This window comes from Phyllopteryx taeniolatus, chromosome 18 (assembly GCF_024500385.1).
Source record: "Phyllopteryx taeniolatus isolate TA_2022b chromosome 18, UOR_Ptae_1.2, whole genome shotgun sequence".
NCBI lineage: Eukaryota > Metazoa > Chordata > Actinopteri > Syngnathiformes > Syngnathidae > Phyllopteryx > Phyllopteryx taeniolatus.
The window spans coordinates 237,796-263,618 of record NC_084519.1 but is presented as its reverse complement, the minus strand read 5'-3'; the positions used below and the strand labels follow the sequence as shown (position 1 = coordinate 263,618).

Below are 25,823 nucleotides of genomic sequence, written 5' to 3'. Positions count from 1 at the left end.
CCACAACTCTCTCACCAGCTCTGCCACAGGTATGTCTCCTTGTTATGCTTGTTATGGTTTCCAACCACTCTTCTTTAGGGCACAGGAGCACACTGTGGTGGTTCTTTCGGTGAGGGAGCTGCCCTTATTGGGTCAGCCGAAAGAAACAAGCGGTTGGCGGATCTGCATCGCTCCCCAACGCCTGTTTACAAGGTGGGTCAGTCGGTTTGGCTCTCCTCCTGCGACCTTCCTCGCCAGACTGAATCACGTAAGCTCACGCCACGCTTTATTGGATCCTTTCCGATCACTAAACTCATCAATCCCACATCGATTCAGTTGAAGCTGCCTCAATCTCTCAAGATCCACCCAACATTTCATGTGTCTCTGTTCAAGCCTGTCTCCACCAGTACCCTTAGCCCTCTTGCCGTACCCCCTCTTCCTCCCCACCCCCCGTGTCATCGACGACCATCCTGCCTTCACGGTGTCACGCATCCTGGATGTGAGACCCAGGGGAAGGGGTTTCCAGTTCCTGGTAGACTGGGAAGGGTATAGTCCGGAGGAACGCTGCTGGATCTCTCGCAAGCTTTTTCTGGATGACTCTTTAATTAGGGACTTTTACGCGGCTCACCCTGGGAAGCCTGGTAAGACGCCAGGAGACGTCTGTGTCCTGCAGTCCTTTTTTGGAACATTGGTGGCGCTTTGTGCCTCGCCTTTCCCTCTCTCATTCCCCAGCAATCATCACCTCCTCAATCGCGCACCTGTTATTAATCAGCACTCATGACTGCCTGCATATATGCCTGTCAGATCCAGCAATCCAGTGCCAGAGTATTTACGCTCGTTCGTGGTACACAGGCCTACTCTCATGATTCCTGCAAAATGATTACTTGGCTTCCCACTAATGTACTAATTCTCTTGTGTCCTCCTCCGTCCCCAGTACTCCTTCCGTGTCTCGCCATCACTCCTTGGATATACTACCCCCTGAACTGCTACTTAATAAACCATTCTCATCTACTGCCTCCGCCTGCTTTTGGGTCCAGTCCTATTTCATACGATTACCAATCGTGACACTTATTCCATTTGTGTGCAACAGAATAGCTAAATTCTGCTTCACCATGTTTACTTTGGACTCTCTGCTCCACTATTTGACCTGAGTCTGTAGATCTCAGAGCCCAACTAGGTTTGTATTCCATTAGCATTTCCAGTGAAACTCGGGTGGGAATCTACCAGTACACCAAAGTTTCGGACTTGGTCTTAGGTTTTTAAAGAGTGACTCCAGGTATTTATTAACAGCGATCCTCTTTTCTTTATTGCCAAAAACAATTATCTCAGTCTTGTTGTGGTTTAATTGAAAAGGTTTTGGCTCATCCAGTTTTTTATCTGTTTAAGACAGTGAAGTGACACACCTCAATTGAACTATAGTCATCTGGAGACACTGATAGATATAACTGTGCGTCATCTGCATGGCTATGATAGTCATAATTAAAGTTCTGAAGAATTTGACCCAAGGTAGCATATATTTGCTGAACAGGAGGGGTCCAAGAACTGACCCTTGATTAAAAATAACTTTCTCAACAATCTTGGCTATGAAAGGGAGATTTGAGATGGGTCTATAGCTTGCAAACATGGAAGCAAATAACAAACAAGTGTATAGCAACAGCAAAGAATAATTAGAATTAAGGAAGCAGATTTAAAATAGTTAAAAAACACACATTTTGCATTGCACAAACGAAAAATACTCACTGTTATTCTTACTTTGAGGTGATGTCAATTCATTTGAACCGAAAAAAGTAGAGGACATCGCAACTTGCAATCCTCGAGAGTACTTTCACTTCTTTAGTGAAATCCTTGACGACTACGTATCGTGTCTCCACAAGAGGGCGCAAATGTCCCATATAAACGCCAATGATTTACGTGATGATGCTAAAAAAAAAAAAAAAAAAAAAACCTTTCACACGACTTTTATTATTATTCTTATTTATTGATTTTTTCTTTATTTTTATTATTATTTTTTTTTTTGCGGGCAGCAGCAGCACATGAATCCACATACCAGACACCGCTGTTTTCCGCAACAATGACTGTTCAGTTAGATTTTTTTGTTTAACGCCATTCATTTATCATGTATAATCCTTTTGCCCTACAGGTGCTGCGAGTCTCGGAAAGGGAATCGGAGGAATCCTGTTTTCTCGCTTTTCTCGATCCAGTTGTCAGGTGGGTGGAATGGAGGAGGAGCCCTCAGATTTTGAGGGTCGAACCACAGAAGCGGAAAACGCAGCGGGAGAGAAGACAGTTCTCCCCGAAAGTGATGAGAAAGAAAAACTAGTCGAGGAGGAGCAGAGGGAAATAGAGCAGCCAATGTCGCAATCCACTTCAGTGGTCATGGACCACACCTCCTGTAAGTACAAAAGCTCCTCATCATCGACTGATTTGTCTGCAAAGTAAAATGTCGATATCGTGTTAATGGGACATTGATAGCATCTGACATTGTTGACTCTTATCCAGAGGGAGGATTTGTCTGACTTTGTCATCCTTTGATTTGATCAAATCAAACAGGAACTATCCCCCAAACTACAAGCATACTCGAGTCTAATCCAGTGTTTCCCAACCTTTATTAAGCCAAGGCACATATGTTATACAGTGGGTACGGAAAGTTTACATTTTTCACTCTTTGTTATATTGCAGTCATTTGTTCTTTTTTCCCCCCCCCCTCATTAATGTACACACAGCACCCCATATATTGACAGGAAAAAAAACGTTGAAATTGTTGAAATCTTTGCTGATTTATTACAAAAGAAAAACTGAAATATCACACAGCCATAAGTATTCAGACCCTTTGCTGTGACACTCATATATTGAAGTCGGGTGCTGTCCATTTCTTCTGATCATCCTTGAGATGGTTCTACACCTTCATTGGACTCCTGCTGTGTTTGATTATACTGATTGGACTTGATGAGGAAAGCCACACCCCTATCTATAGAAGACCTGCTTTGTGCCTCGCCTTTCCCTCTCTCATTCCCCAGCAATCATCACCTCCTCAATCGCGCACCTGTTATTGCATGTCAGAGCAAGTGAGAATCATGAGCTCAAAGGAACTGCCTGAAGAGCTGAGAGACAGAATTGTGGCAAGGCACAGATCTGGCCAAGGTTCCAAAAAGAAATTCCTAAGAGCACAGTGGCCTCCATAATCCTGAAATGGAAGTCGTTTGGGACAGAGTAAAAAAGGATCCAGATTTTCGATTCTGCTTGAGTTAACAGCTCATCCAGCCATCCATTTTCAACAGCGCTTATCCTGGTTAGGGTCGCGGGGCGCCGGAGCCTATCCCAGCTGACTTCGGGCGAAAGGCGGACGACACCCTGAACCAGTCGCCAGCCACTCGCAGACCTAACGGCCGAACAGGACAAAAAAACCAAAAAAAGTAAGTTGTTTGGGAGGATCAGAACGCTTCCTAGAGCTGGCCGTCCGGCCAAACTGAGCGATCGGGGGAGAAGGGCCTGGGTGAGAGAGGTAAAGAAGAACCCAAAGATCACTGTCGCTGAACTCCAGAGATGCGAGAACTTCAATTATTTTAGCAAATGGCTGCAATGTAACAAAGAGTGAAAGATTTTATAGGGGTCTGCACCCACTGTATATATAAAGCAGACACAGACACACCAACTTAAACTTTGATTCTCCAGACGCAGAATGAATATGCTTCATGGGTCCCTGCTAATTTTCCTACGTCACAGATGCGTAACGCACATCAAACGAGATCCCTGTATGTGTGTGTATATATATTATTTTTTCATGGGGGGGGGGGGGATGTTGGCATGTGCCAGGGATTTCTGTAACTCTTCAGCTGACACTCTCGGGTGCTTTTTAGCTCAAAGAGCATTCTGCGCTCTTTCAGTGATCTTTACAGGACGCCCACTACTTGGAAGAGAAGCAACAGTGCTGAACTTTCTCCATTTATCGACAGTTTGTCGAACATTGACTTTTCGAGATACTTGAACTATTCCACCTTTGTACTAATCAACAATTCTCAATCCTTGGTCTTCTGAGAGCTCTTTTGAGTGAGGCAACGTATACATCAGGCAATGCTACTAGTGCTACTAGACAGGAGCCAGTTCTAATCTGGTGCGTGCGTGTGTGTGTGTGTGTGTGTTTTGTGGCCAGAACAGTTTTAAGATACACTTCCCATCTTGACTTACTGATTGGACTCAAGTTTGGCTCAGGTTGGCTCACACTCGACTTTGATTAGCTTAGAATCCAGAGCTTCGAGGTTCACTTACTTTTTCTTCCCTGTCCTGGGAATGTTTACGTTATTTTTAATACAAATATGAAAATATATAATTGTCTGTGTGGTATTAGTTTGAAAAAAAAAAACCCATTTTATTCTTATTTATTATTGCTTTTTCCTCACAGTGTATATCTTCGCATCCCCAAAAACCGACATTTCTCAGGAAACCAAAAAAATGGCAAATTTGTTGAGCCATTAACACCGCATTGTCAGAGAGCAAGCCATTTTCAACACTTTAGATTGGTCAATAATTTGTAAAAATTCAAGCCCCACGAAGGGATTGACCGCTCGGATAGATTTGGAAGAAAATATGAAAATGACCAAATGTGGACATATTATCTGCCCCAGTTCTAATTTTTTCACCATTTTTTTTTCATGCAATATACAACAATGTACTGTTTGCTGTTTTTCTCTGTTTTAGTGGAACTGGAAAGACGCATGGACTTTGAGCTGCGAGAGGGCTTGGTCGAGAGTCGCTATTGGTCGGCGGTGACGTCACACACAGCCTATTGGTGCTCTTATGATGTGGCGCTTTTCCTCCTTACTTTCATGTATAGACCACAAGAGCCTCCTGAGACTGCTGAAGACAACACAGATGCCTCATAAAAGAAATACATGGCATGGGCGGTCAATTCATTTTCTATTCGCATTTGAAAAAGAGAATGATCGCACTCTCTTTTGCATTTACAGTTTTAGTACAAAATTATCTACTAAAAAAAAAAATAATGGTACTGATTCGAGATTAATGCTATTTTACACACCGGTACTAAAATGGGGACATTTGTTAACCTTACAAAGTTACAAACCATATTTGTTTTATACATCTTATTTTTACATCATGGATTTCAATATAGACACCAAAATGTCCCTTTTTTTCATTTACAATTTGGCGTCACAGGCGCATGAAATGACTGTTACCAAGTGAATTGAAACTGAATTGCCAAATGCTCATATAGGCACACGCGCGCACACACACACACACACACACACACACAATCTAGCTTCGACACAACGGACGTGCTGTGCCCAAAGCCTTGTCCTCTGACCATTTGTCCACAAATGCCTGCTCATGATCTTTTGCGGCAGCAACTGCTTCCTGCACAGAACCCTTCATAGCCCTTATTGAACTTTTAGTGTTCTGTGTATCAGGAGGATAGCTTCCATCTGTGACTGAGGTCGTGATGATCCTGTTGTCCCATAATTTATCCTACCTGACCATTGACCAGTACGATGCTCAGCTTTGATATCATTATCATTTCCCAACAAAACACACCATGGTGAGACAGATATAGTACGAGTTATAATACTAGGAGTAGTCCAAATAGTTTGTCTGGGGGCGAACTTATAGCCCAGTACAGTACCGTACAGTAGTTAAAAAAAAAAAACAACTACAAAAAGCTTAATTTTTGTCACTTTTCAGGATTTGTAGGAATTAATTTGGAGTGACACAATGACTTTTTTTTTTTTTTTACACATTTGCTGCATGTGCATGTCATTTCGTAAGATGTTTAGAGGTCACTCAAAAAGACCAGCTCATGTTCAATCTGATACACGGATGTAACTTGTTACGAGAATTATGCACTAGTGGCATATCCACAGAAATGCCCCCCTTGTCCTGGCTTTACAACAACTCCAATTTCTGCCGTGGTCCTTTGTTCTACGTTTGTGCCTGCGCGTTTGTGTGTGTCAGTGCAGGCTGAATGGAGAAAATGGGTCAATGGGTCATTTTCATATAATTTGATCAATAACAGTAAAGACACACAAAACAAATCTAATTTAGCAGCTTTTTATTCCACCTTCCACCATATGGATAAATGTCTTCCATGATGAAACTGCCACACTTAAAGTACTATTTGAAAACGTTATTGACATGCATAGTGAGGGCAAGCCTTATTGACAGGGTAATGGTGGTGGCCCATTGAAAGAGGCTTGTTAAAACCGTAAAGACAAACAAAGACAAAAATCATGTGCGATGCACAATTTACGTGTTGCCCTTCAAACTCTGCGGATACAAGTGCATACATGAGCCTAACTACTCATTAAACCCATTATACTCTTGTCTTCATACAGTCGTAATAATGGTAGAGACATGCAATAGTTCTGACCCTTTCACAAATCCATACATACTGTATGAGTTCATATCTCAAAAATCCATCCATCTGAGGGGTTCCGTGGCGTTCCCAGACGTTCTAGCATGTTCTGGGTTGTCCTCGGTACCTCCTCCTGTCGGGACCTGCCCGGAACACCTCGCCAGGGAGGCATCCAGGAGGTATCTTAACAAGGTGCCGGAGCCACCTTTCCTGAATCCTGTAGTTGTGGAGGAGCAGCGGCTGGACTGAGTCCCTCCCGGATGAGCAAGCTCGTCACCCTATCGCTAAACGAGAGCCCGGACACCTTGCAGAGCAAACTCATTCCGGCTACTTGTATCTGCGATCTTGTTCTGACCCACAGCTCGTGACCATAGGTGAGAATGTAGATCGATCGGGAAATTGAGAGCTTCGCCATTTCGGCTCAGCTTCTTGTTTACCACAATGAACCGATAGAGAGTCTGCATCACTGCAGACGCTGCACCAATCCACCTGGTGATCTCCCGCTCCATTCTTCCCTCACTCATGAACAAGACTCCAAGATACTTGAACTCCTCCACTTGGGGCAGGATCTCATTCCCGACCCGAAGAGGGCACGCCACCCTTTTCCAAGATTTGGAGGTGCTGATTCTCATCCCGACCAGGGCTGTAACGGTTATGTATCGAGACCGAAAACTGCAGTTTTCAAATACACAATCCTGTGTTGTCTTTGAAATGTTAGAACCGCGACATGCCCTTTCAACTGTGAGCTTCCACTCCGCATACAGCCATATGCGCTCACAGTGCTACCAAACTTAATATAATGAATATTACAAATGTTTTAAGTTGACATAATAAAACAGAAATCTTGATTGAAGATGCATTTCTCCATCAAGCCTCCTCCAAATGCGTGTCATCATTGTCATGGGACCACTTTTTCCGGTGAGCGCAGTGACCCCGTCTCATCGCACCGACCACCTTACGGCCACAGCACCGGTAAGCCGAATCAGCAATGGAGGCATGGAACATGGTCCACTCGGACTCAGTATCCCCTGCTCCCCCAGGACGTGGAAGTTCAAACTCCTTGCAAAATCAAGATGGCCTTTGTGGTCGCCTCAATTACGTGCTCTCTAGTACTGTCTATGTTTTTGTGTTTTTTGCTCGTCTTTTTGGAGACATTACGCGGCTCACTTACACAAGGGAAGACTTGCTAAACATTAGGGAGTCGACCCCAGACTTTCTTTCACTAACTTTCGCAAATCCGCTCAGTTTTTTCTCCGAGTTAATCACCGGGGGGCGCGGCTGCTGTCTCTACGGAATCTACGCTCCCTACCCAACAAAATGGAAGAGCTTCATCTTCTGACAAAGACCAGTAAAGAATCAGGACGTTCCGCCGCCCTGAGCTTTACGGAGACATGGCTTTGTGAACGCGTCTCCGATGGTGCCGTAATGCTTCCGGGCCTCCAACTGCACTGGACAGACCGCGTCATGGAGTTATCGGGGAAAACTTCTATATCAACGAAAAATGGTGTACTGGCGTCACGGAGCTCAGCACGCACTGCAGCCCGGATTTAGAGTCGCTTTTTTTGAACTGTAAGCCATTCTACTCGGGCGGCACGGTGGACGACTGGTTAGAGCGTCTGCCTCACAGTTCTGAGGAGCGGGGTTAAACTGCTCTAATTGCTAGAGGACTCTGCATCTTTTTGCACAATTGTTAAGGGGAAAACATGTAATTGTACCGGCATTACCACATGACTGGTAACGTTTTATTGCTCAGTGTGTGTGTTTTTTATGTCTTTATGTCTCAAAAGTATTCTCTGTCAATTGACTGTTGTCGTACTAGAGTGTCTCCAACTACCGGAGCAAATTAAAATTCCTTGTATGTTTTTGACATACTTGGCAAATAAAGATGATTCTGATTCTGAGTCTGAAAGGGGGACTCCACCAGTTGTCCCCTGGATACCATCACAATACGTTTGTGTCTGCCAGGTCGGACTATCTTCCCCCACCATAGGAGCCAACACACCACCAGGTGGCGATCAGTTGACGGCTCCGCTCCTTCTCTTCACCCAAGATTCCAAGACATGCAGCCTAGGGTGTTGGCACCAGGACACCCTTATGTCTGAACATGGTGTTCATTATGGATAATCCATGACAAGCACAGAACACCGCTCGGGTTATGGTCAGGCGGGGGGCGTTCTTCCCGATCACGCCCCTCCAAGTCTCATTGTCACTACCCACGTGAGCAATGAAGTCCCCCAGCAGAACGAGGGAGGCACGCTGAGCTGCTGTTTGGTCAGTACCTGTCCCCACACTCAAAGGCGGTGGAAGGCTACCCTCTTATCCACCGGGGTAAACCCCAACCTACAAACACCAAGCCAGGGGGCAATTAGTATGCCCACACCTGCTTGGCCCCAGAGTGGAATAGAGTTCAACCTCTCGAGAGAAAACTGGTACAAAAGTGCAAACAGTGTGTCGAGGTGAGCCCGACTACATCTAGTTGGAACTTCTCAACCTCGCACACCAGCTCGGGCTCCTTCTCTGCCAGAGAGGTGACATTCCAAGTCCCTAGATTGGGCTGGGGGATTAGCTGCAGGGTGGAGAGGGGCTGCCCCCCTTTTCTCCAATGTCTTCCAGCTGGTCGGACTGAGCCTGCAGGAGTCTAGCCTCTTACTTCACACACACTGCACAGTTTTATTCCTCACACTGTACATATTTCACACACTGGGTACGTCCCCCCCGCCCCCCGGGTCCCCGCCTTCCTCCTCTCCTGGCGCCCTTGCCCGTCATTGCTCACACCAAGTGCTTGCCATGAGCTCGCTTTTGGCGAGCTGTGATTTTTTTCAAGTGGAAGCTGGCTCCTGCGTTAGGCCCTGTTAGTGGTCGGGGCCCCCATGCTCTCCGGGGGTGGCTGGGTGGTGGTCGGGTGGTCCGTTTCCCTTGCCCCTCCCTTCGGGACGAGTCAGGGTGCTTCAGTTGAGCTGGGGGAACGTCCACAAATAAGAACATGATTTTACTTGGTAAAGTTACTTGTAGTCAAATATCTAGACTATCTAACTATTGTTCTGCCCCGGTTCGCCCCTTGTTCATTCTGTCCCTGGGTCTATCCCCTTAAATGCTTTTCTGTCGAGCTACATTTTCAATGGACGTCAGAATGATTTAAAAAAAGTAAAATAAAGAACCAAAAAAAAAGGAACTATGATGACACTAAGATGCATTGTTGTTCGTTTTCATGGAAAAGGCATATTAAGCAATTGGAGAAAAAATCTTATATATCCAAAAATATAGTTATCAACTTCAGAAAAAATGTCATAAAACTTCATTTCGGACACCTAACGGTAAAGACATTTTGGCATGAAATATTTGAAAAAGGGTCTTTAGAATGTCTTTTTTTGACCTTTTGCTGGATAACAAATGACAATAATTCAAATACTCATCAGTCAAATGAATTGGGTTTTCAAAAGGAAATCCATTGGGCCATGGCTTTACTGTTAATAATCAAATTATATTAAAATGACCCAAATACTCAGAAGTAAAACGAGTCCGTGTCCAGTGATGGAACGGCTACAAATGTGAAGGCTTAATCACTGTATTTAACCCTATTTTTCTCCAGCTGTTACACTGTCAAATCAGCTCAAGCATATTTTGGGTGTATGCAGACATTAGCATACTGGTGAGAGCTGACCTAGTTACTGAAGGCCAAGATTTACTTCGTGTTCTTATTTACTAATGTAGAATACAGGAAATGATTGACTGGCTCACAATCTTCACAATTCTAGTTCATGTCTAAATGTGTTTGATGGGCTCAGGGCCAGTGTCGCCACAGTGACCTTGAAAAAGTAACTGAGTTACTGTACTGATTACTTGAGCTTAAAAGTAACTAAGGAACTTTATAGTTACTTTCAGCAGCTGTCAAGTGGCAGGAATATCACTTATCCGCAGTACAAGAAAAGCGTTAGCGTAACCGTACCCATTACTTGGGTTACGAAAAGTAACTATTGGCAGATAAATCAAAGTAACTGTAATTTGACTGCTCTAATATAAAAAGTAACGCATTAGATTACTTATGATGTCACCGGACCACATTTTTTGGGTGTTTTTTTTGTTCCTTGCGTAACGCGTTACTGGCATCACTGGTCAGGGCTCAAGTTGGACCAATCAAGTTCTTCTACACCAAACTCATCCAAGCATGCCTTTCTGGAGCACAATATTAGCATCTTCTGTCCAATGATCATGCGGGTAATTATGCATCGGTCATATTTCAATGTGAAATGGCCAAATGTTTGGGAGTTGCCAACAATATGTTGAGAGGAACAACATTCGTATGTGAATTGAATCTCAGTCCAACATACAGTAGTATATAGCACGGACCACAAACTAGAAATGGTTTTTTACACCGTGATGTCTCACTAATGTACCACTGATTTGTACGAGCGGACAGCGGACACTGTAGATGTTGGACTCTGATCAAACTCAAACTTGCAGGCAAGCATTTAGAATCTCTAGTGTTGAAGTTCACTGCATTTATGGTCCGTGATATTCCCCTTTTTGTGCTTTGAAAACCACGTGTGTCCCGTGTGCTGTTCTCGAATGGGGGGAGGGCTGATGACGTGATTTCCATGGCCAACATTCTGCAGAACCTTTCTCAATACAGCCAATGTTGTAAATGTGGCAGAAAATCAACAAAATCCAAGTGACCACAATCCTTTCGAATCTTACAAAACATTGCTTTTCTTCAAAATTGTGCAGGGAAGTTAATACAGTATTTGATGAAAAATACCAATCAAATGCACATTGTGATGATTTTTTTTTTTTAATGAATCCCCAACACAACTTAAAAGTATTTTTTCCACTTTCTTATGCCATGTCCAAAGAAATATTCACTTGCTCCCAACGTTTGTCGTTTTGGGCATAAGTGTCAGTCAGAAAGTCGTCTTTCCTGTTTCCAAGACATGTTTAGCAAACTTAAGTTTTTTAAAAATTCATTTACATGTTTCTTATGAACTGCAGATATCTTTCTTTGAATTGCGTCCAACTCTTTTGGAGAAATGTTTGGCCGCCTGTTATCTAGGTACTCCGTGTTGCAATGCCAACGTTTCTACATTATCATGGTTTTGGTGGCCAAGATTCTCCATTCAGTAAAACAACAAAAATATTGAAAATGAAAAACGCTAAAAGTATGACATCATGAGGGCAAACAAGACAACTCTTACCTTTAGCTAACATGTTGGCCCAGCTGACAAATGCCAATTGTTAACTACTGTCCAAATGAATGGGCCATGTCCAGTGTATCACATTATTCCAATAAGTAGACTCGAGTCCTTTTTAACATGACGGATTTGCTTCATTTTGTGTGTGTGTTCTTGTTGCACTAGCAATATGTACCATACAATTTAGGTAAAAACCTGGTTTGAGATGTTCTGAGACTGGACACGCAATGATCATTTACAGAAATTCAAGATGTGTACAGTCGTACGTTAATCCTTGTGTTTTGTTTACTGAACAAGCATTTCTTGAATTTGCACCACTATGTGTACTCCTGAAATGTCCTAATTTGTGGGCCAGTGCTACTTTGCAGACTATCGGGCGCTATACTGTACCAGATGAGATGAGTGGCAAACGTATGCTGATCTTCTCATCAAATGTACAGTCGATTATGCTGAAATCAAGTATAATCAACAAACCCTCCCATATGGCGTCCTCATTTTCTCTGTTTTATCCTGCAAAGATCTAGCAACATACATCCACACTCATGAATGCAGATGAACGCTGATTGAGTAACCAACCAATTTGTAAACCGTAGTTTATGTTTCACTTCAGGTTTTACGGTCACAATGTGACCTGAGACTTTGTACTGTACATATCAGTGATTTGCCCCGAGTTTGCAAATTTCAATGCCCTGTTCCTTGTCAGAGTTGGGAAATGCCCACCTTCGTAATGTTTGGGAAGGTAGATCAAATATTGTCCCAAATGTGCATCATACAAGAAATGCACACATGCTGTTGCGCTGCCTCTTTTTGGCAAAAGCTAGTGGGTTGGGTATTGGTGCGCAGGTTTGCATGGTTTCCCCACATTTGTTTACCGTAAATACCAGATAAAGATAAACCAAGTAACTATAAAATGCAGTTTTTAAATGTTGATTTTATTTATGCAGGGACAAAGCTGTTCAAAGCTAACTGGCGCTAAAGCTGAGTTTAGTGACAACTCATCCAGGAGGTCACAATTGGAACGCAGGACAGTAGCTAAAGAACTGGTCAGTGTTCATGATGCAACAATAAGGAATAGTCTGGCCAAAAATTGCTTCCACGGTGAAATCACTGTTCACCAAAAAGAAACAAAAGGTCATCTTTATTTTTGCAAGAAAAACACCCAAAAATAAACAGAACAAATGAATGATTCGCAAGACTTTTGGGAGAATATTCTATGGACTGAAAAGACATACGTTGACCTTTTTGGAATGTTTGTGTACATCTGGCGTGAATGCAATTCAGCATTTCAGAAAACCTATCATACCAACAGTCAAACGTGGTGGTGTTGTGATGGTCTGGGGCTGCTTGAATGCTTCGGGACCTGGATGACTTGATCTAATTAAAGTAACCATGAATTCTGCTCTTTACCAGAAAATCCTCAAGGAGAATGTTCAGCCATCAGTTCGTAACCCCAAGCTGAAGCGCACTTGGTTTCTGTAGCAGGACAGTGATCCAAAACACAAAAGCAAGTCAGCTTCAGAATGGCTTAAAAAAAAACAAACAATTATTGTTCTCCTGTTATTCTGAAAGACCAATCCGGTCAAACTCTTAAATCGTTTGTGTCTAACTTTGGTCATGAGAAACAACATGATACTCTCTGCCCATTTGTTCAGCACAATCCAAACCAAGTTGTTTCCTAACTTCCTAACTTCCAATTGGCTATTATAAACTGGGGCTGGGTGGGACAAATATGTCCAAATAAATGTCGTTCATTTCAAAAGGTGTCCAAACCAGGAGGCAGTCAATCCAAAATGGCGAAGGACAGGCGAACAAAAATGGCAATGATCAGACACTAGGAAAAATGTCACTACAATAAGATAAATGCTGGCACGATCGATCATAAAAACATGAAAACAACAAATGTGAAAAAGTGAAAGTTCTGATCTTTTATTGCCTTATTTGCGCATTGCTTATGTCAACATCCCCAAAACATGCTTGGTAAATTGATTGAAGACTCTAAAATTGCCCGTAGGTGTCACTCTGCGCGCAAATGGTGGTTTGTTTCTATGTGCCCCGCGATTGGCTGGCGGCCAGTTCAGGGTGTACCCCGCCTTTCGCCCGAAGATAGGCTCGGATAGGCTCCAGGACGCCCACAACCCTAGTGAGGAGAAGCGGTATGGACAATGGATGGATAATAATCCATATTATAGGATCGTCATTGATACAATTCCCATTACAGCCAGTAGCTGAATGTCGATCTCTTGTGCAAGGAAGAACAGCACATACCAGGATCATGAAAATTGACCTCCAGCAGGTTGCTTGCATGCAAGCTGTTCTTTTTTTCCAAAGTTGGAACAGAAAATTCAGTTCAACAGTTTACAAAGGCACCTTCCTTTAGACTGCAAGGAGCAGAAAACCAATTCAAGTATATACATATCCTCATTCTGTTTGATTTTACACGACTTACTACTATTACCCTTCCATATATCCGTTTTCTTTGCTGCTTATCCTGTTCTGGCTTGCAGGTCATGGGAAACTATCCCAGCTGACTTGGGGCAAAAGGCAGACTTCGTCCTGGTCTGGTCGCCAGTCAATCACAGGACACAGGACATAGAGAAAGACAGCCATTCACACTCAGATCGACATTGGTCACGAAGGGAAATCGAAACGCACGCTCAGCAGATCTGCTGTTGTGAGGGCGGTATCTTCGCGCACAGGCCACAACATTAGGTACCCCTCGACAACCATATCTGACATGAGACTTCTACTGAAGCTTGTGCCTGAGAAGATAAAATAGATGAATATAGATGTGTTCATTGAACAGGGCATGTGTTTATTATTGCGCTTGTCGCTTGCAGTTTTGTAGGACTGCACTGTATCATCCTGAGAGGCACTACTCATATTTTGCTTGATGATATTTTTTTAATTCGTTCTACAACTGAAGGGGCATCGAATATTTTCTTCACGAGGAACTTAAATCACCTCGCCAGAGTATAAGAGAATCATTGAAAAAGATAGCTGAGACACTTTATCAACATCAGATTTTAAGAGTCAACACAAAATCCACCTAAAGAGATGGACACCATGTGATATGACTAAAGATTTGGTGAGGGGCCATATTCGTGAAGAATTCCACGTCTTGTGATTTAAATAGCATTGTGTCGTTTGGATCTCAAGCCGCCATAAAGTGCAGTGGGCCGTGGCTCTCCGTGTCTCAAACAGAGAGCGTCTGTTTCTCGCCTTCCAGTGTCATCCTTCCCCGGATGGGACACACTGTGATTTGTGTGTGCCTTCACAGCATGGCACACCACTCGGTGCGCCACCGGGGTATAAATTCATGACAGCTGTAATATCGAGGAGTTCATCTAACAGGAAACTAACATCGCTTTGAACTAACAAGAAGAGCTTTGTCCCCTTTGGAGATTCGAGAGCCGAACCAGGAGAGGTAAGTCAAACAGCTTATTGTTAATCATTATTGTTATTTCGAAATAATCAGGGAACGTTGCACCGGGAGGCCGGTGCAATGGCTTTGGGCGAAAGGCAGATTACCTCAAGGACCCCCTTAAAATAGCCACGAAACAGCAAAAGAGTTTGTTCTTGGCACTTGGAGGTTTAATTATTTAAGAAAATCCTTCATCAGCAGGCTGTAATTCAATCTGAGAAAAAGGCTAGACCGAAGAATCTGAATTCGGGTCAGTCACGTCATCCAAACAGTCAGCATGAGGAAAAAGTTTCGGAAACCACCGGTGGGAGAGGAGACTCTTAGGGGGTCCATGGAGACCACACGCGTATACTGGACAAACGCATAGCCAATCATGTGGGAAATCAACGACTTGAGCAAAGGCACTAAGCAACAAGACAAGAAACAAAGCATCAGAAGAGCGACACTGAAAACAAGTGCAATACGATATAGCCTACCAACCAAGTCCAGTGAACCAGCTAGAATCAAGAACCTCAAGGACGGTTTGGTGAAGGTACTGTGGACAGATAAAAGAAATGAAGGTGCGAAGAAAGCGTGATGACGAATGGGGACGTGCGGAAGGCACTACATATGGGGTTGCAGCGACATGCGGCACGAAAGAACAAACTGCAGTTCCAAACCGCTACGCCTTAGGTCCCAGACCAAACATCTACGCAGGGAATAGATAACTCTGACAATTAGGAGAAATAACTCGACATTTCTGGTAGTTCTTGCCATCTGCATTAGCCATGGTGGTTGTGACGGGAGGACATCTTTCTAATTCATAGTTGCATACATGGATTCCATCAGTGTGCCAATGAATGTCTGGTGGTGGCTGTCAATTCAATAAGAATGTCATCAGCGTCTTCATTGCAAAAAAGAAAAAGAAACAGCAATGTTGAATGCAGTGTGTGTGTGTGTGTGTGTGTGTCTGTATATCACCATCGCTCTGTCTTTGGGGTCAGCCAGAGGTCGGGCGAATTGGGGACCCCACAATCGATTGCCACCATGAATGCAAAAGTCTTGCGCCTTTTTCCTTTTTCTTTTTTTTTTTCTTCTTCAGACAGTCTCTGATCCAATGTCCCTTCTTTTCACAATGGAGGCATCTTCTGCACCCTCCCCAAACCCAAATTAGGGTTGCTGTCCGTCGGTCGTCAAGTACATTCCGCAAGGCCAGTGTGGCAGTGTGGGAGGGAGGCGGCTGTGTGTGGCGAGTAGGACACCGCAGAGGCGCCGTGTGCGAAAAGGGCCGTGCTGTGGGTTGTGGGCCGTGGAACCCAGCTCGGGACCGCAACTCGACATCCTCCCCTTGGCCAACTCGGACAGATCAGACCACAAGCGATACACGGTTATCAGTAACTTGCCCAACTTAGTTTTTCTCAGAAGAACAGTCAACCACATTTCCAGACATTTGACATTTTTTCTCGAAAAGTTCAAAATCCTTGACTTCCTTTCTGTTTACCTCAACCTATTTTTTGGTTGGCTTACTATGAGTCAGTGACGAGGAAATAAGGAATGTTGGGACGTGGCGACAAGATGCAATGAACTGGCGACCAGAAAGAATGAGACACGAGGTTAAATGCATTGGCTAATCAGGGTAAATGAGGCGCCCGCGACCCTTGTGTGGATAAAAGCGCTACGGAAAATGGATGGATGGATGGATGGATGGATGGATGGATGGAGGCACAGGTGGGGAAGATGCTCTCAGGAGCAGGTGTGTACAAGACAGGGGGGAGACAACAACCCATGACAGTCAGGAGTTGTTGGGATGGCCGGTCCATTGTCGCACCCTCTCCAGCTCTGTCCACTTTTGCCTAATCTGATGAGGGTTTTTTTTTTTTGCCCACGTTCTTCTGCCAGTCCACGACAGGAACTGGGATCCTCTTGGCAGGTGGCGATCTTAACCACTTGGGCACTTATGCTTTGTTTCACAAGCACCCAAACCCACACATACAAACAGCATTTTTAGTGGTGATGCAATATGATAGCCTGCATCTCGTTCAGCTCGGTTAGACTACGGTTCGCCGAGGCTGCGACCCTGACAAAGTGGTGGAAAATGAATGTATGAATGGATGAATTCAAAAATCCAAAACTATAGCCACACTCCCTTCTATACATCATAATACTAATATGCCAACATTTTGGAACGAGTTGTCACTGAATCCATTTTGTGGATTCTCATTTATATATGTATGATCAACCCGTACACAATTGTTGTATGGGTGTTGAAAAAGACTGCGCCATATTGTCACAGCAACTTACTTTTGGGTTATGAATGTTACTCGGTCTCACCAAGCAAGGCCTGACATGCATCCTGTGTCATTTAATGTAGGTCTAACGATGAATGTTCAGTCCACCGTCAATAAAGAAGTCTTCATCCCCTGCAATGAACGCATGCTGGTGGGTTTGGAGGTACGGAGGAGAAAAAAGAAGAGAATGCCTTTTCTTCCGCCTGGATCCAAAGGAGACTATGCAACATTCATTTGTGTTTCAGGTACCAAAACTTTGTCACTTTGTGTAAGGTGTGCCATGAGACACATTTCAATGGACTTGTCACACGAACGTGCAGAACCTTCCAAAAGGAGACGAGACATTTAGGGCTAAAAATGCTTTTCTTGTACTATTGTTAAGGTTTTGGCATTCTGGTTATATTTCCTATTTAAACAGCGTCCCGACGTTCCCCGCCCGTGTTGTATACATTTTCATGTTCTGCTGTCAATGCAACCAATGAACTCCATCCATCTATTTTCTTGTCCATATTTGTTTCCATATTTCCATTTTACAATTACATTTGAATTAGTTGTCAACAGCGAATGATAGTTTCCGCTCTCTTTGTAGTGACCAACACAAGACCGCACCAGCTCCTCATTTCAAAGGTGAAGCAGTATAGTGGCTCCTTGGCCTTCACAAGGACGTCACAGTGGAAGGCGGAGCGACTACGACAGGTCAATGGCATTGACCCCAACAAGGTCACCATCTCATTTTGATTTCATCAAAGAGTCGGTAAAGAGATGACTTTTGAAAGCTCATCAAGAGGAATTACTTGCCTCCTCTCCACTAGGACAGCCCCGAATTTGACCTGGTCTTTGTCAACGCTGTGGATCAGTGGGTGGCCACCTCAGCGGCAGAGAAGTGCATCTTCGTGCAGATTCTGTACCGCGCCTGCCAGACCTACTGGGAGGGAAAGCCCGGAAGTCTGATCAAGGCGAGCCGCCGGGTTTCCGGCCAGGTTGGGGCGGCCGGTCCCAATGATTCCTCACCGGGGCCTTCATCCGGAACAGTACGAGCACGACGGAAAAGCTTTGTTGCACCCAGACCGCCGGAGTTCATTAACTGCTCGTCCAAACTCACAGGAGGTAATATCACACTTCACAGCGTTGTGCGAATGTTTTAGTCCAGCGCCAGCTTTATTCTTTTAATGGCCAATAAAACAACACAGGAAGTGGGACCACATATACAATGCATAAAACGCAAAACCAGTTTCCACCAAACTAGGTAGAGGGCTGGCACATTAGACCCCATTCACTTAGGTGATCATCTGGAATTGATTGAGTCACCATGTGATCAATGCGTCTCCCCACAAGTGCGTCCTGATATTTTATTAATGGCAGTTGTGGCAATTGCAAAGGTAGCGATTGTATTCGTCCATCAGGTTGTTCCTTTTCTTGGAATGTAGTTCAAAAAGTGGAATAGAAAAGAAGTCACATTTTTGTGTATTTTCTGGAAGTTGGCATAGATAATGGAAAAGGTACAAAATAAGATCACTATTTGTAATGTTATGTTGTGACATTTTGAATAACTTACATTAAAGGTAAATGTCATACAGCCTTTGGTTGCACTGTGGTCATTATAGCGTAGGCCAAACACGAAGTGCAATTTTATTGTCTGATTTTTGTCTGTGGGTGACAGATTCCTCCACCATGAATCTGTTCATCTACCGCTGCAAAGCCTTCTTGAATCACGTCAAGAAGAAGATGGTTGGAACACAAAGCAGCTCACAGAAGAGAGGTAATTGATTTTCGACTACAAGTTAGTGGCTACTACTACTTCTATCATTTTATTCAGGTTTTGTGTCTCTGTATGTATGTATGTGTGCGTGTGTGTGTGTGTGTGTGTGTTTGTTTTGTTTTGTCTGTTGTCCATTGTCTATTCTGCACCTCTCTCCAGCTCAAAGGCATCTCTGTGCTCTATGGCAGGGCAGTCACATGAGTGTCGACTTTGTTGATTTCGGGGAGATTGAAACAATACAATGCAAAACAATAGCTGATATTTATGGGGCCCTCAGAGCACCGAAACGGAGAGGGAGCGCAGTGCACCGCTGAACTCTCTGCCAGGGGCAGTGTAATGAATGGGAGGTTGCAATGCAGCCGCACGTCCCAGACCCACTTTAAGTTCCTACGCTGAGTCCTGAGCTACTGCCGTGTCGCATTTGTTGAAAAATGCATGACATACGACTATACTGTATCAAGTGAAAGCCCAGTTGCCATTTGCATGTTCTTTCCACGCTGGGTGCGTTCTTTTCCCACATTCCAAAATCAACCATGTCATGCATCATGTTCATTGAAGAAAAAAAAGGTCCTTGACGAAAACTAAATTGTCCACATGTCTGAATGTGAGTGCGAATGGTTGTTTGGTTCTGCGTGCCTTGCAATTAGCTGGCGACCAGTCTATTGTACGTCACCTCTTGGGTTTACTTGTATATTTGCAAGAATTATTGCTATAGTATATTTCATTCTTCTTTTGTTTATATTCATGATAGCGTTTCATTTTTCTGTAGTCCATCAGATGAAGGTGGCTTTGGGAGAGCATGGGGACAGAGTTACTGCAGCTGAAGACAAGACTGTAGGACTGGTGCACACGGTCCAGCAGCTTGCAGACATTGCTCACAAGGTAATTCAACAAAATTTCAGACAAATCTTGCTTTTCAGGCGGCACGGCGCTCGACCGGTTAGAGCGTCGGCCTCACGGTTCTGAGGACCCGGGTTCAATCCCCGGCCCCCCCCCCTGTGTGGAGTTTGCATGTTCTCCCCGTGCCTGCGTGGCCTTTCTCCGGGCGCTCCGCTTTCCTCCCACATCCCCAAAACATGCACGGTAGGTTGATTGACGACTCTAAATTGCCCGTAGGTGTGAATGTGAGTGCGAATGGTTGTTTGTTTGTATGTGCCCTGCGATCGGCTGGCGACCGGTTCAGGGTGTGCCCCGCCTCCTGCCCGATGACAGCTGGGATAGGCTCCAGCACGGTTAGGGTTAGGAGAAGCGGCTCAGAAAATGGATGGACGGATGGATTGCTTTTCAGTCACAGTATTGCTGCTCAGTTGAGCTTTCTCGTACACAGCGATCATCGTTCATGTATTTCACATATAGATACTATGTATCAAAATTAGCCCTTAAGTATGTGCTATTAAGAAGCCCTGGAAAGCGATATGGTTCCGGCGGTGTCTGGTAAGGTCTCACTATCAAAGCTGATCGAGTACCGTGACTACTGGAGCAGCCGGCCTCCCTACTCTGCCCGGAGATGTCGTGCGGGTGGGTCATGTGATGGGTGTCCGGCAGCGTGGTATGCCCGCCGACACCCAAGGCCGTTCAGGGGGACATGTCAAAACAGGTGCCTAACACTGGGGTAGTGCTAGCCAACCTCCAATGTTGAGAATAGGATACCAGTCAATGAAGGGACAGTGCTTGGAGAGTGGGCTGGAGTTCTCGACAAGCCCCCCCCCCCCCTTCTTGGAGACATCTTGATTTCCTTTGCACCTTTCTTTTGTCTGTGTGAATAAGTGTTGCTTAGGCCTGATCAAGCTTCTCTTCACCAAGATGCTTATTGTACTCGTGCCAGTCATGACAAATGTTATCGTTGGGCCCCTTGAAGGAGTAGACAATTTATCCAACATTGTTCGAGAGAACTCCTAGAACAAGGACTGACTGAATGAAGTTGTGACCTGGCCATCTGACACGGGGTTAACAAGGCTGAAAATATTCCCAGTGATGACAGAAGGCCCCTTTAGCCATGACATGAAGACCAGCTGATGATCTGATTGGGATCGAGTACCAAGATCAGCTTGGTTGAGGTCAGTGGGGACATAGTTACACTGATGGGGACATACATGTAAAACTGCGATTTTTGCGTAGCACATACAGAGGATTGAAAATGATGGTACTCAAGGGCCCACGGTACATTTAAAAAGTATACATAAACATCAGTATAAAGAAGCTAAATGAAACTATGGGGTGGGTATACAGTATAAAAAGTATCAATTAAATGTGCAAATATAAAAGATTAGGAGATGTGTGCAACATAGTGAAAGTCTGAGCACCAAGGGACATAAAGACATTGACAAATTAGAAGGCAGTGTGGGGAGTTGTGCGCATGTGCATGGGGGTGCAGAGTTCAGGTGGGCAGAGGACATGAGAGGTAGCGGTGCCAGAGCGGGCAGAGAGTTCAGATTCCTGACAGCCTGACGAATAAAACTGTCTATGAGTCGGCTAGTCCTGGCCCACAGACTCCGCAGTCTCCTGCCTTCTGGCAACAGACTGAAGAGGCTGCGTGTTGGATGGGTGGCATCCCCCGCAATGTGGAGGCCTTTGCGGGTGAGGCGGGTGCTGTAAGAGAGGTTCCAATGATCTTGTCAGCTGCCCTCACTATGCGATGGAGAGTCTTGTGGCAGGATGCGGTGCAGGTCCCTTTACGAGACTAATCCGTTTGATTTTCACGGTAAAGCGTAAATCGGACTAACCCGGAAGTGAACACAGGCGTTTACCTTCCTTCGTATCTTTTTCCAATTTGACTTACATTTTATTTAACCCCCATATACACAAGTACCATTTGCTGAAAAGCAGCCCCACACCATCATGTTCCCACCTCCGAACGTAACTGTTGGTTTAGTGTTTTTAGGGTGACGTGCAGTGCCGTTTCTCCTCCAAACGTGGTGTGCATTATGGCATCCAAGGAGTTACATTTGGCTCTCATCAGACCAGACTATATTCTCGCAGTATTTAACTGGCTTGTCCAAATGTTGTTCAGTGACTTGAAATGAACTTTGACATGCTTTTGTTTTTCAGAAAGGGGGTCTTGCTTGGTGAGCGTGCATACAGGCCATGGCGGCAGAGCGCATTACTCACTCTTTTCCTGGTGACAGCAGTACCTGCTAATTCCAGGTCTTTTTGAAAAGCAACTCTTCTGATTGTTCTTTGAAATCCTCTGTCAGCAGCAATTCAGAATCTTAGCTATGCGCCTGTAACCAATGCCATCGTTATGTTTTGCAACAATTACTTTGCGATGGTCTTGAGACAGCTCTCTGCTCTTCCCCATCATGAGATGTGTCTTGACTCACACCTTGGCAATGAGACCTTTTTGCAGGCCATCCATTAGGACTGAACCAGCCGACATTCATTTGCACTGACAAGGGGCTGGATTGCTAGATTTTAGGTGTTGTCATTGGCTTTCCATGCCTTTTAGCACCTCCCTTTCTGCATGTGTTCAATACTTGTTCCCTGTGTCATTTCACATTATTACACATTACATTCATTTCTTATCTTATTGGTTCTACTTTCTTTGCATATATGGATTACTTGGGTTGTTCCCAACATCTGGTGAAAATTTCAAATCGATAGCACCTTTGGAAATGGATTTAGTGAGAAAAAGGGTGACGTATGAAATACTTATTTAAACCGCTGTACATTCTCAAGACGTTTGAAAAATGAAGCCTCGATCACCTTGGGAGAGCCGGAGGCCTTCTCCAACCGTTGGCGTAGCCTGTCAAATCCAGGTGATGGATCGTGGACATGGACTGCTCCTATTCTCAGAGCCTACCGAAGTGACTCCCCAGCCACCGAGTCACCTGCTAAATAAGTCTTGCTCAATACTAAATTTGAGATTCAAGCCATTTATTGTATTCAGAAAGTAGATCTCCATAATATACAGTTCTCTGGCTAATCGACGAGCTCTATAAAGCCTGTTTTGAGGTCACGATGAGCGAGAAAGGCAGCAAAGTCGCAGACATCTGTGGACCTGAGTTGAAACCTGTCACTGTGTTTGTGCTGTGTTGTTGCCTTGCGGTGAACAGTAGGGACTGAAGATATTGACGTCGGAAGGAGAAAAGATTGGGTCTTTTAAACACTGGGTGGTATGAGAAGATACAGGCTGCAATAAGCACTGTCTAACATGTAAAGTGTCTTTATATTGGGACTGGGGAGTGTATACTGTCTTTATAATCTTCTTGAAGGCTGAAATATGTATTCGTGTAGTTAGCAGTGCATTGCTGTGATACAGCAGGTGACAAAGGGCAACCGATGGCCACCACAGCTTTACCGTGTTCTTTTCTCCACAGCAGCTTCAAGCACCTTAGCTGCAGCCAGCGTAGCCTCTTCCAGAGAATTAAATGTTGCAACAATACGTGTTCGTTCAACTTCCAGTTTTCAGTAGTCAGCTCTATCGCGTGGCACTTCTGCCTTCGCCTGTGCCTCTGCTGCAACTTGGCTTGAAGTTGACTTTGAAGTGTGCTGTGAAGATGAGGCTCGAGGAGCATTTGACTTGGAGCCTCGTGATGATGATTCATTTGAAGCTCCACACTCTGAAATGACCTCCAGGTTGGACACTTCTTAAAGATCTGACATTTTACTTGGTGTTCTCCTGCCCTTCTCCAGCTTGTCGAGGCATTCTCCTTTAGTCCGATCCGCAATGACCGAGCGTCCACTTTCATGTAGTCGGTGTCTCGCATGGCACGCTCTTGGTGGAGGATTCCCAGTTGTGCTTTTGAATAATAGGTCATCTTTTCACTCTTTTGTCATGACCAAGTGTTGAAATAAGAAAATGGTGCCTTTTTTTGGGGGGGGGGGGGTGAAAAGATTGTGCTTAATCAAGGTCAAAAGAAAGAGGGTGGCTGTGGCTTAATCGTTGCATCTCTCCACTGCTGTCTCTACTCAAAATGGCTGCTCTGCAAGATTTCCAGTAGTTTAACTAGCTCCAGCACAAGATGTCACATCGCACATCTTATCTAATTTCTGGGGCCACTATAATACCAAGCAAATGTCCCTATAGAATCTATGAGGAGGGACGGCAGGGATCATCACAACAATTACATACCAAGTGCCTAAATCCTATTTAGTGACTACATCAGATTTTTTGGACTTTGTAATTACTTTTGAACATTTCCATCTCCTTTAACATGATCTACTATAACTGTGCTTATTAAACACCGGACACAATCTGCACACGCATATTCCCAAACCTGCTCATTATTCCATGTTGTTTTCCTTATTTAACAGTTGACCTCTAAGGGGGGTCAACAATTACTGAGCGAGTGACCAACAGTTTGTTGCAGTCAACCGCCCCCTTAGTTGAAATATGCTCCAGTTTGCCTATGACCATGAACAATAAAAATGAATGTAGATAATGGAATAATGGATGGATGGGTGACATTTGGAAACCAAAAATGTTTGGGCAAAGAAAAGTAGGAGCACACCTTTCTCAAAGTGATACTTAACCGAGAATTCTTTGAAAATGACCATCTAGCATTTATTTTATAGGCTTGTAGGTGAAGACTAATTCTTTACTCTCCCGAGCAATCAGCCAACAAGGATAACAGTATAATGCTTTGAATATATGTAATTGTCATCATTCTGCTATTTCAGATCTCCCTGAAATATGCAAAATAGAATCTCAGTGGACTCTTCCTGGATGAAGGACATGAATAGCAAGTGGATGCCGAAACAGCATGCGCCTAATTGCTTAATCAAAGCGTATTTAAAGAAGACTAAGGATTTATACGCTGTCACTTACTGTGTGTATTCAGAATTACAGCTTTATGATTTGTTTCTTGTACTTAAGACACAAGTATCGTGGTCATACTATATACAGTATAGAAATATGTTGCCAGCCATCAGATTAACCTTGTTGTTAAAGTAATCATGCTCTTATTAAATGTTTAGTACAAAGCACCGAACACACCAGTGTGCATGTTGTTATCATAACTCATAGTTGTGCATTGTTGTGGGTTTATATTGTGTCCCCGCTGTGTCTTGTCTATGTTCCCTGAACACTAACCCAAGTGTCAAACATTGTGCATTTTGTCTTCTGATAAGTGCTGGCTAGTCTTTGTGTCTATGTGACTTATGTCTTGTCTATGTAAATTGAATCAAAATGGTTCAGGTATGTTGCACAATGACCATGAAGCAGAGGTACAATAAAAAGATCTACCAATGTGGAAAGTCAGTGTTCGAGGTTCAGAAGTTAAAACATGTTCATGTAAAATTGATGTCTGTATTACTTACTGTACTTAATAACAAACAGCATACACATTTCCAGCTATTTTTTGGTATTTTTATTTTATTTTTTGAATTAATTTAATTAATTGTTGTTGTTTTTTTTGGGGGGGGGGTACTTTTGGATATATGTAGGTGAATGTATATTACATGTTCCAAATATTTCTGCAGCCACTTTATTTTAATAATAAATAATATTGCACGTAACTTGTCTTGTTCAAAAGTGTTTGTGTTATAGTCCTTGAACCACTACTAGATGTTACTCAAACTGCATGAAATTAATTGTTCATTGAAGAACTGATGAAGAATGGAATTTGGTACACTACTGTTCAGTACAATGTTCCTTAAATCTGAATACCAATACATGCACAGTTATACTCCTAATTAGTATATTACTTGGTTAATGACATTACTGTGTTGTTATTGGAGAACCTTCGTACAATTAAATCAGCAAAGCAACACCAGACATTAGTTGGATAACTGCATTTATGACGTGTGTGTACCAACAAAGACATTTCGCACGTTCAATAAAAACAAGCCGTGGTTGACTGGCAGACTTCAGCAACTTTGCCAGGCTAAAGAGGACGCCTGTAGGAGT

At 43.9% G+C, this 25,823-nt stretch overlaps 2 protein-coding genes across 3 annotated transcripts in view; both read left to right on the top strand.

The window, feature by feature from the left end:
* The window catches only part of ddhd1b (DDHD domain containing 1b), a 47,277-nt gene extending 35,611 nt beyond the window's left edge, over window positions 1–11,666 (top strand). For both annotated transcript variants that reach the window (XM_061754080.1, XM_061754079.1), the window contains 2 exons: window positions 2,120–2,371; window positions 4,675–11,666. In XM_061754080.1, the coding sequence (XP_061610064.1) occupies window positions 2,120–2,371; window positions 4,675–4,859 (437 nt within the window). In that variant the 3' untranslated portion in view covers window positions 4,860–11,666. The remainder of the gene's footprint in view (window positions 1–2,119; window positions 2,372–4,674) is intronic.
* A 2,894-nt stretch (window positions 11,667–14,560) lies between these two features.
* On the top strand, window positions 14,561–25,432 carry stxbp6l (syntaxin binding protein 6 (amisyn), like). Its single transcript, XM_061754844.1, has 7 exons — window positions 14,561–14,953; window positions 17,301–17,462; window positions 17,807–17,937; window positions 18,030–18,324; window positions 18,878–18,976; window positions 19,746–19,858; window positions 24,596–25,432. The coding sequence occupies exons 2-7, from the start codon at window positions 17,309–17,311 to the stop codon at window positions 24,617–24,619; spliced, it is 816 nt and encodes a 271-aa protein (XP_061610828.1). The 5' UTR covers window positions 14,561–14,953; window positions 17,301–17,308; the 3' UTR covers window positions 24,620–25,432.
* The last annotated feature ends 391 nt before the right edge of the window (window positions 25,433–25,823 follow it).